We start from the raw sequence: 14,607 nt of genomic DNA, 5'->3' as shown, positions 1-14,607 counted from the left end.
CATTACCCCGTAGTGTCTATTTATATCTTCTAATACATATTTATTTTACATAGAGTACATGCTTTTAACCCTACATTACCCCACTGTGCATATTTATATCCTCTAATGCATAGTTATTTTATAAAGAATACAGATTTATAACTCCGCATTATCCCATAGTGTTTTTTTTATATTATCTAATACATAGTTATTTAATATAGAATGTGGGCTTATAATCCCACATTATTGTCTCTTTATATACTTAGTGCATTATTATTTACATAGAATACATGCTTATAACTCCGCATTATTCTACAATGTCGTTTTATTTCTACTAATGCATGATTATTTTATATAGAGTGCAGACTTATAACTCCACATTACCTTATAGTGCTTCTTTATATCATCTAGTGCATAGTTATCTTATATAAAGTGTAAAATTATTTCTCTACAATATATACTTATAACCCTATATCCTTATATAGAGTATTTTAAATCCGTAATTTAAAAAAAATTATTTTAAAAGATAATATTTACTTTTACTACTTTAACATATACCCAAGGGTACTAAAACATCACTAATTCTCAATACAATTTTATTATTCCTCAATACTTTAATATCAACCACATCAAATATATTATTACTTTATTAAAATAATTTATACTAGTATTAGCTCTTCTTTTCTAGTATTAAAAATTAGAATAGGTATACATATTCTACTCTTATTCCATAAGTAAATGGGGGCTTAATCTCAGACAAAAAAATATAAGGGCCCTACCGTGCTATATCTAAATACCTTGAATGGTTGCATGCCTCCAAAAAAGAAAACAAATTGAACAGCTTTACTGCACAAGGTTGACCATCTTTAGCATTACTCAACTGCTTGATTGAAACAGATGGATGTACAGAACATGGCTACATATGATAATCAGCAACATACCCAAACAAAATTCAACGGATAGTGCAGAGATGTATTATCTTCCTCTAGCACTCAATATTGGATCGGGTACTGTGGTTACATCAAATGGTTGCTCACAAAAGAATTGGTTGGGGAGGGCATCTGAAATCTATTATTTCATTTTAAGATAATGATTCAGAAAGTAGAACAACAAGAACCATAATTAACATTACTTAAATGCTATACTGCCACCCCAAATCAGCTTGATTTGTCAGAACTTGGTAGCCCAGATATCTGAATGCTACTTTTAGGTTCGCTACTTGCATTTGTCTCATCAGTATGCTTGTGAGACTTCTGCCTTTCCATAGTATGCTGAGAAGGAATTTTAGCCGGATGAACTTGTATTTCTCCCAAGTCTGATTCCGATTTCCTCTTCATCTTTTTCTTCACATCAACAACATTTCTGTTCCCCTCATCAGGAGTTGTGATAGTGTTACCTGCTTTAACCTTGTCGATGTTTTTGGACCCTTGATATTGTGCTGAGTCATTCAAGGGGGGAGAGGGATCAACCACTTTGCCTATTGAAGCAAGTGGTTGATTGGTTATAAGCTTGTCTGGAGAAACAATCACCTGACCACTGTAATCAATTACTGGTCTCTCGTGTGCAGCTCGTACTTGAGCAGCCTGATTGCTATCTTCTACCTTGACTGCCGAAGCCAGCCTTTTCCTCTTAATCCTCTCAGCATCACGAACCTACACAAATATTAAGGACGGCACATTAACAGTAGCTTCTGTAAACAAATAGATGTAGCAACTAATCATACTAAGTATCCTAAAAGGTACTGTATGCACACAAAAAAAAGTGACACACTCGAACAAAAAGTGGAAAACATAAATGTATGCCAACAGACTCTTCCATAGATCATCTAGGAAGCCAGGGAAAAGATCCCAAACATAAAGTTATGTTCCTTTTGACTTTGTTTAAAGAATGCTTAATGTTCTCATATATCAACATAAATGCACAAATGTGAATGATCCAATAGATACTCTTAAATAAACAGATAAGAGTGCAACAAGCTCAGAAAGGTGTGCTTCTATTTCAGTATGAGTTTCAGCATACCTGAAGCAGGACATAAATTATTGCCTACATTTGTTATGCATAATATTGTAAACACTCTGAATAACTGCCCAAAATTAGTATTGTTTTATTATAGTTCACAGGTTTCAAGTTTCAATGAAACAAAGTATTTAAGTACATCAGGACAGACAAGATACACTAAGTCAAGATTCAACGAGCTGGTTTAACCATATCAGACAGTTTTCAAAAAATTCTTTATATCATATAGAGAAAGAATCAGTAGCAATCATCAACATATTTGCCCATCAAGCCAAAGGATACAGTCCACCAAAGTAAATCATATTCTCATGAATAATTATCTTCTGAATTCAACAGTTTCACTGTTGTTCCTGTACAGGAAGCATACTTAAGAAACACTCTTGTATCAAGTATTGACAGGATACTGAAACATTTTATGTGAACTGACCTCTAGCAGAATTGTTTTCACTTATTAGCCTTTAGGTCATTTAAGACTAACCCTTTAATTGTTCAGCAGTCCAATTCTGTTTGAAATATTGTCGTTTCCAACAAAGATAGTCGCAGTGAATTATCACATAATCCCTAATAGTATAGAAGCTAAGCCCAACACTAATAAAAATCAAGAAAACATGCTTTCAAGTTTCAAGTACAGAAACAGCCAACTTTTCCTCTCATTCAAATTAAGACATAGGAATGCATTAAGGAATTCACGAGCACCCAGTCTCAATATTTCAACAATGACATGAAATCAGAATAATCTGAAAAGCTAAAAGAAAATTTTGTTTAGAGAACCTTAAAAACATAATAGACAATATAAATCTAAGAAAAATTCTTTATACATCACTAGTATACATGTGGGAGAAAACAAACATTATATGTAAATATATCAAAATAGAAAAGGTTTATCTCAACAAAAAAAAAAAAAAGATTTATCTCAAAACAGTGATAGGTATTACATGTGCATATACATTGTGGTTATGCTATGGTGATGTTGCATCATAACAGATAGAGACACTTTCAAAACTAATCATAGAGATCGAAAATAAAATTATAGGCATTGAATATGATCTATAAGGTTTATTATGCATACACAAAAAGAATCATATATTTAAAAATCTTATTGTCTTTGCTGTTTTACGTAGTACTGAACCTAACAGCATGAAAATGCATACATGGCATAGGCAATATATGTCAGAGAGATGAAATTGTGACAAAAAATTCTTGGAACTTGTAGATCTTATCCACTAGTTTTAGATTCTATTTACAATGTTCATATATATATATATATGAATGATATATGCATACACTTGTGTTTGAGTTCTTTTATAAATGGATGCACTGATAATGTTAGATGGATGAGGATAAGAGGACCTTATGACGCCTGTATAATGCCCTTCTACGCTCCTTCGATCTATAAATAGCATCCTTGATTCCAACATTATCCATATAGCCATGTGGCCATAACTCTGCCAGCTGGGAACAGAAATGAGTCAATTTCATCAGGATCAGATGCTGCAATGATAAAGTATACCTGTGCACAGATTGATACACACACACACACACACACACACACACATATATATATATATGATAATTGATAAAATATAGATTAGACTAGAGCCCATCATCAGTTAATGGTACAAAATCAATGTTACACCACACAAACAGAAGATACAGCCATCTCCATCACAATCTCTATCAACTATCAAAAAGTTGGAAAACAGCTTGTAGTCGCATAATTAAGCACCAGATAACAAACAAATGAGTAAAACACAAAATAGCTTGTCAGCTAAAAATCTAAATATGTTGTGATGAATACAAAAGTGAAAATCCACTCAACTAATCCGTGTGTAGATGTTGTGCTACTCTCTATGAATGATAGTGCGGAGATGCTATCCTCAGCTAGCTGTTCCTATTCCTATATAAAGACCAAGATTTCATAGGTTTTAATAGTTCTAAAATATAGGTAGTTTCAAAAGCTTTGTAATAACTTTAAAAGCCATCTAATAAATTGTTTTACTTGATGTGCAGAAGGAAGATATCACAAAAGATCTTCTGGTTCAATGGCATTTTGAGTGTTCTATATGCAAATGATAGCTTCAATTTTCAACTTCGCAGGTCCATATTTCTACCTTCCTTTGACTTAGAACCAGGGTCAAAGCTAGGAATTTTCCTCCGTGGGCACCAATGCAAACTAGAACTACAAATATTAAAAGTAAGACATGAATATCCTTTGCTGAATTAGTACTACGTTGAAAATCATTGAGATCCTCAATTCTTCATCTCTCTTCCCCAACCCCTCATCTTACCTACACACTTATTCATTCTTCAACTATAGAAAACCAACTCGCAAATGCATTGTCAAAGTCAAAACAAAGGATCATTATTTTGACTATTAAGTGAATAGCCTATTATAATAGGCAACTTATCAAAATATTTAACTGCTCATGATATTTTAAATGGTGTGCCTAGTCTCAAGTCTTTGCTCTAGAAGCAACTAGAATGCTAAACAAAGCTGAGAATAAGAGACTAATAATTAGCAGAGGTTAGAAAACCGAAGCAATAATTCAAGTCCGAGCCAAAGGATTCACAAGGAAAATTCACCATATATAACATTTGGTGTGATCTGAAAACAACCTTAAACAAAAAATTCCCACATGAAATCAGTAAGATTCTCATCTAATACCCTGTCTTAGATCAGCAGCAATGTTTGATAGCAAAAGAAAGGTACAGGATAGCAATATCACCAATGATGGTTATGAAAGGTGACCATTTTAATGTGGCCTATATAGGAGGTTTCTCTGTCATTTGGATCCAATTCTGAAGGAAAGAAGAACAAATAGTTGGTGCAGCATGATTGACAGAGGTACTGAAACTCGTGCAGGGAATCATGGTTTGGCCACAGAGATATCAAAAAGGGCAGACTTGCGGAAATCCAATTGTGATGCAGCCAGTTCTGGATGGGGGATGGTGGGGCAGGAAAGTGAAATGACACCTTTTAAACAACCCAAATTTATGTTCTTTCGATGAGAATAAATCCAAAACCAGACCAAATCAATTGATTCTAAATCGAAACTGCTACTCACACACCAGATCCCTAATACAATCCTAATTAGACTAGAATCAAAAGAAAATTCAAATCAGAAGAGGAACAATCTAGCTCTAAACTTCACGACGCAAGTCTTACAATCTCCATGGAACATCCTAATCCAAGTCATCATACATCCATTTTTCCAGCTCTTCCAAAATCCAAAAATGTGTGGAATCCATCAAATGTTTAAAACAAAAAAAGTGGGAAAGAAAAAATAGAAAGACGTCCAGGAAAAAATAATGTTGTTTTGCTTGCAAAGTTTTACTTTCTAAAGTATGGTAATTGAATCAACTTTATATAGTGTAACAACTAACAACTAACAACTCCATCATAAATATGCATCAAAGAATGTGATGCCCTTTTGATGATAGAGATAAAACAGGAGAAACTACCTCAACATATAGCTTCCTACTTTGAGGGCCCTTGTCTTCATCCATTCCCTGAGATACAATACAGATTGACATTGATGAGATAATTTATAGATACAGTGCAACAAATTTAATAGGCTAAGAAATAAAAAATGATCGCACATCTTAACAAAGAAAAGCTTCAGATAGACAAGTATAAGTAATCTTGAACATGACAAAAGCTTGGAAATAACTACCACAAGGTCCACAACTAATCTTCTACTAAAACAATGCCATCTCGAACATACTCTTGGTCATGAACTCATTTCTCTCCCTATTTCCACAAAATTAATGATGATGATAGTGAATTATCATGGTCATCATGGTCATCTATAACAAAAGAGCGTGTGCTATCTTTTATGTTATATTGTACCTCAACATACAAATCATAGAGATCACAGATCTTGTCTTCCAATGCAGAATCCATACTATACTTTCCCTTTAAAGATCTTCTTTCATCATTACTGGCAACTTCCTGAAAATTTTCAGCTGAACCATCCTGTTGCTCAGTAGCCTGCTAAAACAAATAAATAAATAGTGAGAAATGCATAGTGAAGAGGAATAATGAAAAACCTTTTCAACAAATTTTCAATTTCAGCTTTCAAGATGCATGCATTTATTAAACAAAGTCCAACAGTAACGTTTCTAGAGTTAATAGGAAACTTGTTAAAGTGCATCAATATAACAAGGCATTAACAAAGTTCCAACGATGATCTATCATAATAAGGTACCTTGGATTTTACGTAGGAAATGCGTGATCTGATCATTTCATTGATCTCTCCTTTTATTTGTTGGAATCTGCCTGCTTTCTGTTGCTTTGCCGAAAGACCTAATTCAACCATTTCTTTCATGTTTCTCTGCGACAAACTTTATCGGATTAGTCTATCACAATTTCAGAATGACAATCAAAAACTGCTAAAATATCCTACCGCAATCAGTCAAAGTAAATCTAAGTAACATACCAAATAAAGGTATTGTTACTCGAGAATTACCTTCAATGTCTTGCGCTGCACTAGATGACCAAGAATACCCATGAGGCGGTCAATTAATTCATCTTCTGAAATTTTCCCTTGACTTGCCTGCGTCAATCAAACTTTTATTATTATGGACCAACAAGGATATCTAGAAAGTCTGGCAGGAAAAAATTCTTGATATAGGCGGAAAACTTTGTCCCAATGTTCTTAGACTTTAAAGCTCATGGGATAAAATATTGTGCAAAGAATGCTGCTAGTTGATACGGTGAATTAAAGCTATCACGACTTAGGAGTTGAGATCACTGTCGGACTAAATTGGTGTCAATAAAAAAAAAAGAGTGAACATTGTATCACTACAGTAAACAGAGTTCGATGCAGTTTGGCACTTTGGCTTATGATCAGACTGCAAACAAAGTAAAGGAAACTCGATAAGAATTCCCTTAGCAAAAAGTGGTTTAGCATCTAATAGTCTAATATTATGCCACTACTAAGAATCAGAGATTATGTGTGTCGGGCCCCTTCTACCAAAGAATTGTGTTGGAGAAGTAGGCATTACGCAAAAAATTAGAAGTGTATCACAATTACAGATTTAATTTATTAAGAAAAACTGAATTATTTGACTATCTTGCCCAATACTTCCATATTCGCTGATCTCTCACTAAACTACTCATCCATGTTTAATGTCTGAAATCCAATTTTACGCTTCTAGTCAATTCCATTCGTTCAATCTGACAGATGAGTGTCAAATACTTGTAAACCTGTTAACTAACAATGGGTGCAATTCTCCTACCAATTGAAAATTGGTTTTACCCACCAGAGAGAACGGGTTTGGTGTGTCCTAGTCTAGTCCAAAACCCAGAAACTAGCAAAGGACCACGTTTTGCATAATCTACTGAAAATAAAAGGCTTAATTTAACCTCTAAACACTAAATACTGTTATATAGATTTAAGAAAAAAAACACAAGGATAAGAACTTTCGAGTTTCACTAGTTTGAAAATTGAAAAAAGTAGAAACATAGATAGACACATCTATGAGACACTGGGACTAGAAATGAGGTTGAGCAGAAGAATACCGATAATCTTGCAACTTTAGCGAGCTTTTGCTTTACTTCCTGAGGCAATCTCCTTTTAACTTGACAGGCAGGATCCACTTCCTGGGCATCAAGACTTGGTGGCCTAACTGTAAGGAAAATTTGAAGTTTATAAAAAATTAAAAAATTAAAAAAAAATGTACTCGGTTCCTCTAGCAATCCATAAGGCAACTCTTAATCATAATAACAGAATTGTAAATGGATGAGAAATTACACTCTGCAACTATCTTTTCGAGATCGCGGATGGCACGCTCAAGTGTTGTGCCCTTAGGTCTAATAGATGCACCTTCTCTAACCCCTGCCAATGATGACTGCTGCAAAAGAAATCCAAAGAACAACAGATACGATAGTCATAAAAAATGATATAAATTAAAGTTTATCCAATTAAGGCTTTTAGCTATCTAGTTTAAAACTTTAAACACATATCAAGAACTACATAGACATGCAAACAATTGCTTATACAATCACCGACTCAATAGGTACTTCTGCATTCAATTATTCTCTAGGGGAGTGTGCCGGGGTAACATGTACAGGTATGGGTTAAACTCCAACCACAGAAATTCACCATTTCACTGTGAACGGGCCTGGATGACAATTTGCAAGTTTCTGTTCATGGATCATGCAAGAATGCTTCATCGAGAATGATGTCAATGAAGCAGAAGTTCAGTATGGCAGTATGCATCAGAGCTTTGACACCCAATAGCCAAGATAAACCCATATAAGCTTACAACAGGAAGACTCATTTTTTACTTATGATGTGCTGTCATAGCTAACAAATATTCCATAGGAAGATAGGTTGGAATATTTCCGAAGTTCACACCACAAATACCTTAATCAAAGAAAACAGAAAGCTGCTGTAGAATACACAGTGGATACTTACCACTGCTTGCATAGGATAAATACTTCCAGAAATACTCGTGTCAGCATATTCACCAGCTCCATATTTTTCCTTCCGTCGTATTTTAGTTGGAACATCAACATTTTCACTATTCAGCAACTTCTTTGACTGAAAATCAAGTTGAGAAGATGCACTTTTGTCCCGAGATACTGAATATGTATAATCATACGATTCACTTGTTCTTGTATCTCTAGAATGGGCAGCTCCTGCTTTGTGTTTATCAAAATCCTTTGGCTCGGAAGGCAGTGATGCCACATCCTTATTTGATACTTTTGCATATATTGTATTTTCAGTATTAAGGGGAAAATCAGCAGACTTCTTTTCATAGGCTCCAGTATGGGCATTTGCTTTATTTTTCACATGTTTGCTCTCTTCGTAATAATGTGCACCATGGGGTGCCTGAATTTTTCTTGACAATTTCTTCCCCATAAATGATCCACTCCTTGGAGCAGCCTTCACTCGCATATCGCCCACATTTAACTGTTCGCCAGCAGCATGGCCCAAGTCCTTTTCACGATGAGATTTTGTTGTCTCTTTTCTTCTCCTTTTCTTTGGTGCCACATTAGGTGATGAGCTAGGTTCACTGCTAAAATGCATCAAGTATAAGAAAGAATGATTTTTTTTTCATAACTTAATGATATCTAATATCACCATTGTATAAAATTAGGATAAATCAGTTGAAATGCCAAGTGAATTTTGTAACTCATTTCACTCTAGTTAGTTAAAACAAAAATCAAAAAGATTTTGATAAACAAGATTAATGGTTGAGGTAAGAATGAAATTTTCTAAGACCTCTACCTAATAATATGGTAAAATATTGTCAAAACAATTTAAGAAACATAGTAAACAAAACTACATGATTGCAGGAGCAAGTCAATAAAAACCACTCTTTACCCTGTAAAAATATGTGGTAACAGAAAGGATTTCATTGGATTATCCATAATTGAAAAGTGGCGAAATATAAGTAAGAAAAATTATAAAAATCTTCTTACTATTTACAAAAATGAGACCAATGAGCCACATCAGAAACCAACTATAAATTCATTTCCTAAGTATTGGACAAAAATGATATCAGATGGAGATATGAATCATTGTTCATGACTAGGACTGCTCATCTAGCCCAATAGCCCGAAAATCGCCAAAGCCCACCCGAAATTTTCAGGCCATAATGAGCTCGAAACCCAATCTTGCAGCCCAATTATTAACATAAAGGCCTAGGTTAGCTCATAACACATAGGTAAAGTAGCTTTATGCCATATGTAAGGTAGTCATTTATTATTTTATCATAGTCGTTAGATCAGCTTTACCTTTCTATGAGTGAATAGTCGTAGAACCTCCAAAACTTTCAAACCCTAATCACCACCTTTCTTCAGCAACCACCCTACTATACGACCGTCCACCGCCACTTTTGGCCGCTCGTCACTTTTCGATGACCGTCGGAACGGCGGATATTTATCGATCTGTCCCATTCTAACATTCCTCTACTATTTTATTTATATCTTTTTATCCTGACCTCCAATTTACGTAAAACCAAAATTATTAGAACCTTAACTTACGAGGCTAGAGGCTATCACTACCTAAATTTTTATAATTTTCTTACGTCCTGATTGGTCCAGATATGGTTCATAATAAAAACCCATCTAAATGGAGGATAACAAAGTTGAACTATATAACCAAGTACAAAGAATTAAGGAAATATTGCCACTTAAACGGCAACCAACCTAGTTCAGAGACTTTTCAATTGTTAGTGATAAAAAAGTTCTTCCAAACAAGGTTACTCTAAAGATCACTAATAATTTCATAAAAAAAATAACGCAATTATGCCAGCATAAGAGCAACTCTAACAATTCAGAGGAGCCTTACATCTGTTCCAACTTCCCTTTATTGACAAAATAACCATTGTGCTTAGTTGCCAATTTGTCAACTTGAAAATATTCATCCTGCAAATAAGAAATGTACAGTGAACATAAAGAAATGATAATTATTTAACAAGAAAACACGTCAACAATTGAAAAAAGGGTGGACTCACCTATCTAATTTGATAACAGTATTGTCTAGTCAGAACTTTTATGTTAGCAGATTCGTCACATTTATGTCAATAGATAGTACAAAAATATAGAAGTTCCATGATACTCATTGTCTGACTGTTAAACTATAAAATAGCATCTAACATTTATAGACATAATAAAATAGCACCAGCTATTGAAACAAAACGTAAAAGTTAAACTACTCATGAGGATAATAAACTTTTAAATTTCTTAAACTATAAAAAATACAGAGATAAAGGTTATGCTACAGCAGTTCGTGACAATAATACCTCCCTTTTTATTTTTATATCATGTACAGGAGATGATTCAAAATTGTGTAATGAAACCAGGAAGAAAATAACAAAGATGTTGAAATATTGAACTCAAAAGGCAAAACAGATAGTGTATGATGCATGCTAATAATGTCTTCAATGTTTTCCCAATGTGTATCACAGGCCAGAAACTCCATCTATAAGCTCTAGGTGATCCAACCCACTTCAGAAGTGGAAATATCTCCATCAAAGATCAATAAAGTTTTTGAATATAATCTCCATTCAAGGAAATCTGATATTGATAAAAATTGACAGCATGCAGGATCAACTAAAGCTAATCACTATTAACAGGGTGGAACTGTAACAATATTTCGTCTAAGTGTTGTTTATCATAGATGGGTCAATTTCTACCTCTCAAGATATAAAATGTACGGTAAAAATTGCGAGATAAAATAGAGAAACAGATACACTGCAAAAGTGGCTTGGCATTACAAATAATGGATTTAAGCTACTTATTGCCTACTCCATTCCATCCAGCATGATTTGGTTAATACAATGCAACATATACTTCGTGAACCTACTTAACAATAAAATGCTCACATAAATAATAACTTATAGGAACTTGCCAGTTTATTGGGCAACCAAATTTTCAAAGTATATACAAGAAACTTGAGCTATAATTTACTGAGAATATGTAATAGTAAACTAACCAGTAGGCAAGTTGCACGTAAGACTGTCCCAGAACTACAAAAGATTGCATATCATCCAAAATCAAGAGGAGCGTGCTAGGCCTAATTTTATGCTCCATTGTAATAACTTGTGATAGTAAACTTTAAGTGAAAACACACATGCAAATCACTTACTAAAAGGATTACTCTGACAAAAAATTTGAGTGACTAATACTGGAAGTCAATTTACTTTAGTATTTCAGAATTTTACCACTGACCAATGAGGTACTATATTTGAAGAATGACACAGAATAGAAAACTCAAGATGAACGAGAAGATTTAAAACCAACCAATTCAGCATCATCGATGAAAGAATCCTCGGTATCATATTGATCATCATCAGGAACATCATCAAGTTCTTCCTCATCACTACTTTGTTTGCCCTAAATTCAACATAGAATTAAAATAGCTCAAATCCATTCATTACATTTCAAATAGATTGACATAAAAGGGTACTCCAGTGCTTCAGTTCATCATTTTTGTCTATTTTAAGTGTAATAGAAAGATAGTCGAGTAATGCATTTCCTACCATGTAAAGGCGTTCGATCTTTTCAATAACTGCACTAAACCGATTTGAAGGTGGTACTTCTTCATTTAAGTCATCTTCCTCAGGTTTAACCTGTTAAGTCAAAACAAGATAGCCATGGAATGTTGTTTTAAGTAGATAAATCATGAAAAAATCTATAGTATTCCAAATACAACATATTGTTATTCAAGCTTGATAAAACATTATGATGCCAACAAAGATGTTAACCATGTATTTGGAAAATGATAAGAACAAACAGAAAAGGTATTACTATGTTAGTAGATCAGAAGTCAAAGAAAAAAGGCAATTCAATAATTGCACATAAGTTCAGGTATCCTAAGTGTGTAAAACTTTATAGCATGATTGTTTTAAGGTTCAACTTTATGAATTTAAAATTCAGGGTAATCCTTGATCCTGTCAGCACTTTAATCCACTGTAAAAGTTATCCAGATTTATTATCTTAACAAAGACTTGTTATTACTAAGGGGGTCTGGACCACCTTTTAATTAATCTTCTTCTACTACAGCAGATAGTAGGATCTATGACTTAGAATGGTTCAACATTCCTCGTGAACCCCATGTTTTACCTATAGTTTACTTTCCATCTTTCACTATCATTAGGGTGCTAAAATTCCATCCATGCTTCTTAAACTTCGCATTTTTCACCACCAGCAAAATCCAACGTAGTTAACATATCCTCTTACATAGAACACATGCTTGAGGAAATAGTTCCATTTATACCACAAATCCGACCAAATGAAATTTAAATCTCTTTATCTGACCTAATTCTTCTCAGGAAGTACCAAAACGACAATTTAATCCATAATCACGAACCAAAAGCTAGATGACATCACACTGACAGCTAAAGCAGCAACTCAACCTCATCCAGGTTATGGAAAGCACTAAAGTGCCACTAATTTTTTAATATGGGCGAATATGAAAGAAGCGACCTGTAGAATCAAAAGATAACCTAGTCAAAATTACTATGTGCATTCAAATGAAACTAAGAAACATGGGAACAATAGAATATCAAGGTGATGTGTTGAACCAGATGGACCGAACTATGACCCAAACTCCTCTGCATTCCACATTAACACGGATCCACATTCCTCGTGTAAATCATGTTACCAACTATTACATCTCCCTCTTTCACTAGAAAAAGACACATTCCAGTTCTGTTCCGCGCAAGTGAATGCTACCCAAAAAAAAAAAAAATCAACAATTGTATAACTTAATTCTTCCTGGGCCATGAACCAAAGTTGAGAAACAAATAAGATCATGCAACTAAAGGAATAAATCTAAATCATTACAAGAAACACAATTGAACATAAAAGCAAATCCAGAAAAGAAGCAATCCCTAAAAACCTCCATTACATTCAATCACCAATCTAACAAAAACGCAAAAAAGATACAAAACTAGTATCGAGAAAAGGTGATGGAACCCTACCGAACCCGATGGACCAACTACAGGCCCGATGTCCGCCTCAGCTCCCCTGGGTTGAGAGGGCGACCCACCCCCATGGCTGGATTCCTTGAGGAGCTTCTTCCATGACACGATCGTTGTCTCCCCTGCCCTCAGCTCCACACTAAACCGCTGCCTCCGGCTGCCGGCCGCCGGAACCGGCGGCGCCGCCGCGGGATGCTCGTCCATCGGAGGATTGGAGGAAGAAGACGGCAGAGGAGGAGGACGGGAAGTTGATTGGGAGACGGCCGGTGAAACCCTAGCGGCGGCGGAAGGTGCCTTGCTGATATCCTCTTCCATTGTTGCTGGGGGAATTGCGAATTGGGGAACTAGGGCATCCGAGATCGAGAAAGGAGAGAGTTTTGGGGAGGAGGAGGGCTAGGTTTTTGGGGATCGGAGGGAAGGGTCGAGGGGAACAGAGGGATTAGGGGAAGTCTCAACTCGTGCAACAGAGAAGAAGGTTGCGCGGGATTGCGCAGATGCCAGAGCCTTAACTGCAGTACATCAGATTTTTCACGCAATGATAATTATTGAATATTCTTCAAATATTAAACCACTAATAGTTGGGTCTTATAATCCATATTTATTAGATTTTCTATGCAAACAATATATATATATATATATATTGTTTGCATAGAAAGACTTAGATTTTTGGAAGAGTTGGCTTAGTTAACTATAACATATATATCACGGAGACCTAGTATATTTATCTAACCTATAACTTAGCTTTCGTTCTAAGTAAAAAGGCCAAGCAAATGGGTTCTTTCTCCCTTCGCCATCTCTAAAACAAATGTGTCTTTTGTCATCTTATCTTTTTATAATAATCTAATATTCTTCTTAACGATGATTTGAGGTTCAAGAAGATAGGACCGATAAAGCTAGCAAAGGTTTGCTCCATCCACCTCACATATTATATTTATAGATGACTTGTTATTATTTAGCGAGTATTAATTTTGGCAAGTATGTTTCGTTTCAACTTGAGAACTCACTCTGACAGTGAAAATTTTAATAACAAACACCTCGTTAACCCACTGATTGTCCTAAGATTCAAGGCGGAGGACTTCCACTCTGTCCTTAACAGAAGTAGACATGATTATCGGGCGGGCCGGGCTGGGTTCAGGCCGGGCTTTTCGGGCCAACCGAATTTAAGTATTTGTT

At 35.0% G+C, this 14,607-nt stretch overlaps 1 protein-coding gene across 8 annotated transcripts; it reads right to left on the bottom strand.

Moving 5' to 3' along the window:
* Nucleotides 1-821: 821 nt before the first annotated feature.
* Nucleotides 822-14,034, bottom strand: LOC140792524 (ubinuclein-1). Of its 8 annotated transcripts, none has more exons than XM_073143583.1 (13): nt 13,435-14,034; nt 11,992-12,081; nt 11,753-11,845; nt 10,299-10,375; nt 8,418-9,018; nt 7,752-7,851; nt 7,520-7,626; nt 6,465-6,551; nt 6,204-6,329; nt 5,846-5,989; nt 5,458-5,505; nt 3,346-3,447; nt 822-1,631 (listed from the first exon to the last, which is right to left on the bottom strand). In XM_073143583.1, exons 1-13 carry the CDS (start codon nt 13,747-13,749, stop codon nt 1,137-1,139), a joined length of 2,385 nt encoding a protein of 794 aa, XP_072999684.1. In that variant the 5' UTR covers nt 13,750-14,034; the 3' UTR covers nt 822-1,136. The 8 variants fall into 8 exon arrangements, with proteins under 8 accessions (XP_072999684.1, XP_072999688.1, XP_072999689.1 ...); XM_073143587.1 differs by having other exon boundaries at nt 5,846-5,986; XM_073143588.1 differs by having other exon boundaries at nt 7,752-7,848.
* Nucleotides 14,035-14,607: the final 573 nt, after the last annotated feature.

This window comes from Typha latifolia, chromosome 7 (genome assembly GCF_019914945.1).
Source record: "Typha latifolia isolate L0001 chromosome 7, TyphaL0001v2, whole genome shotgun sequence".
In the NCBI taxonomy this organism is placed as follows: domain Eukaryota; kingdom Viridiplantae; phylum Streptophyta; class Magnoliopsida; order Poales; family Typhaceae; genus Typha; species Typha latifolia.
Note: the sequence above shows the minus strand (reverse complement) of the source record. Positions and strands in the feature narration are given on the sequence as shown.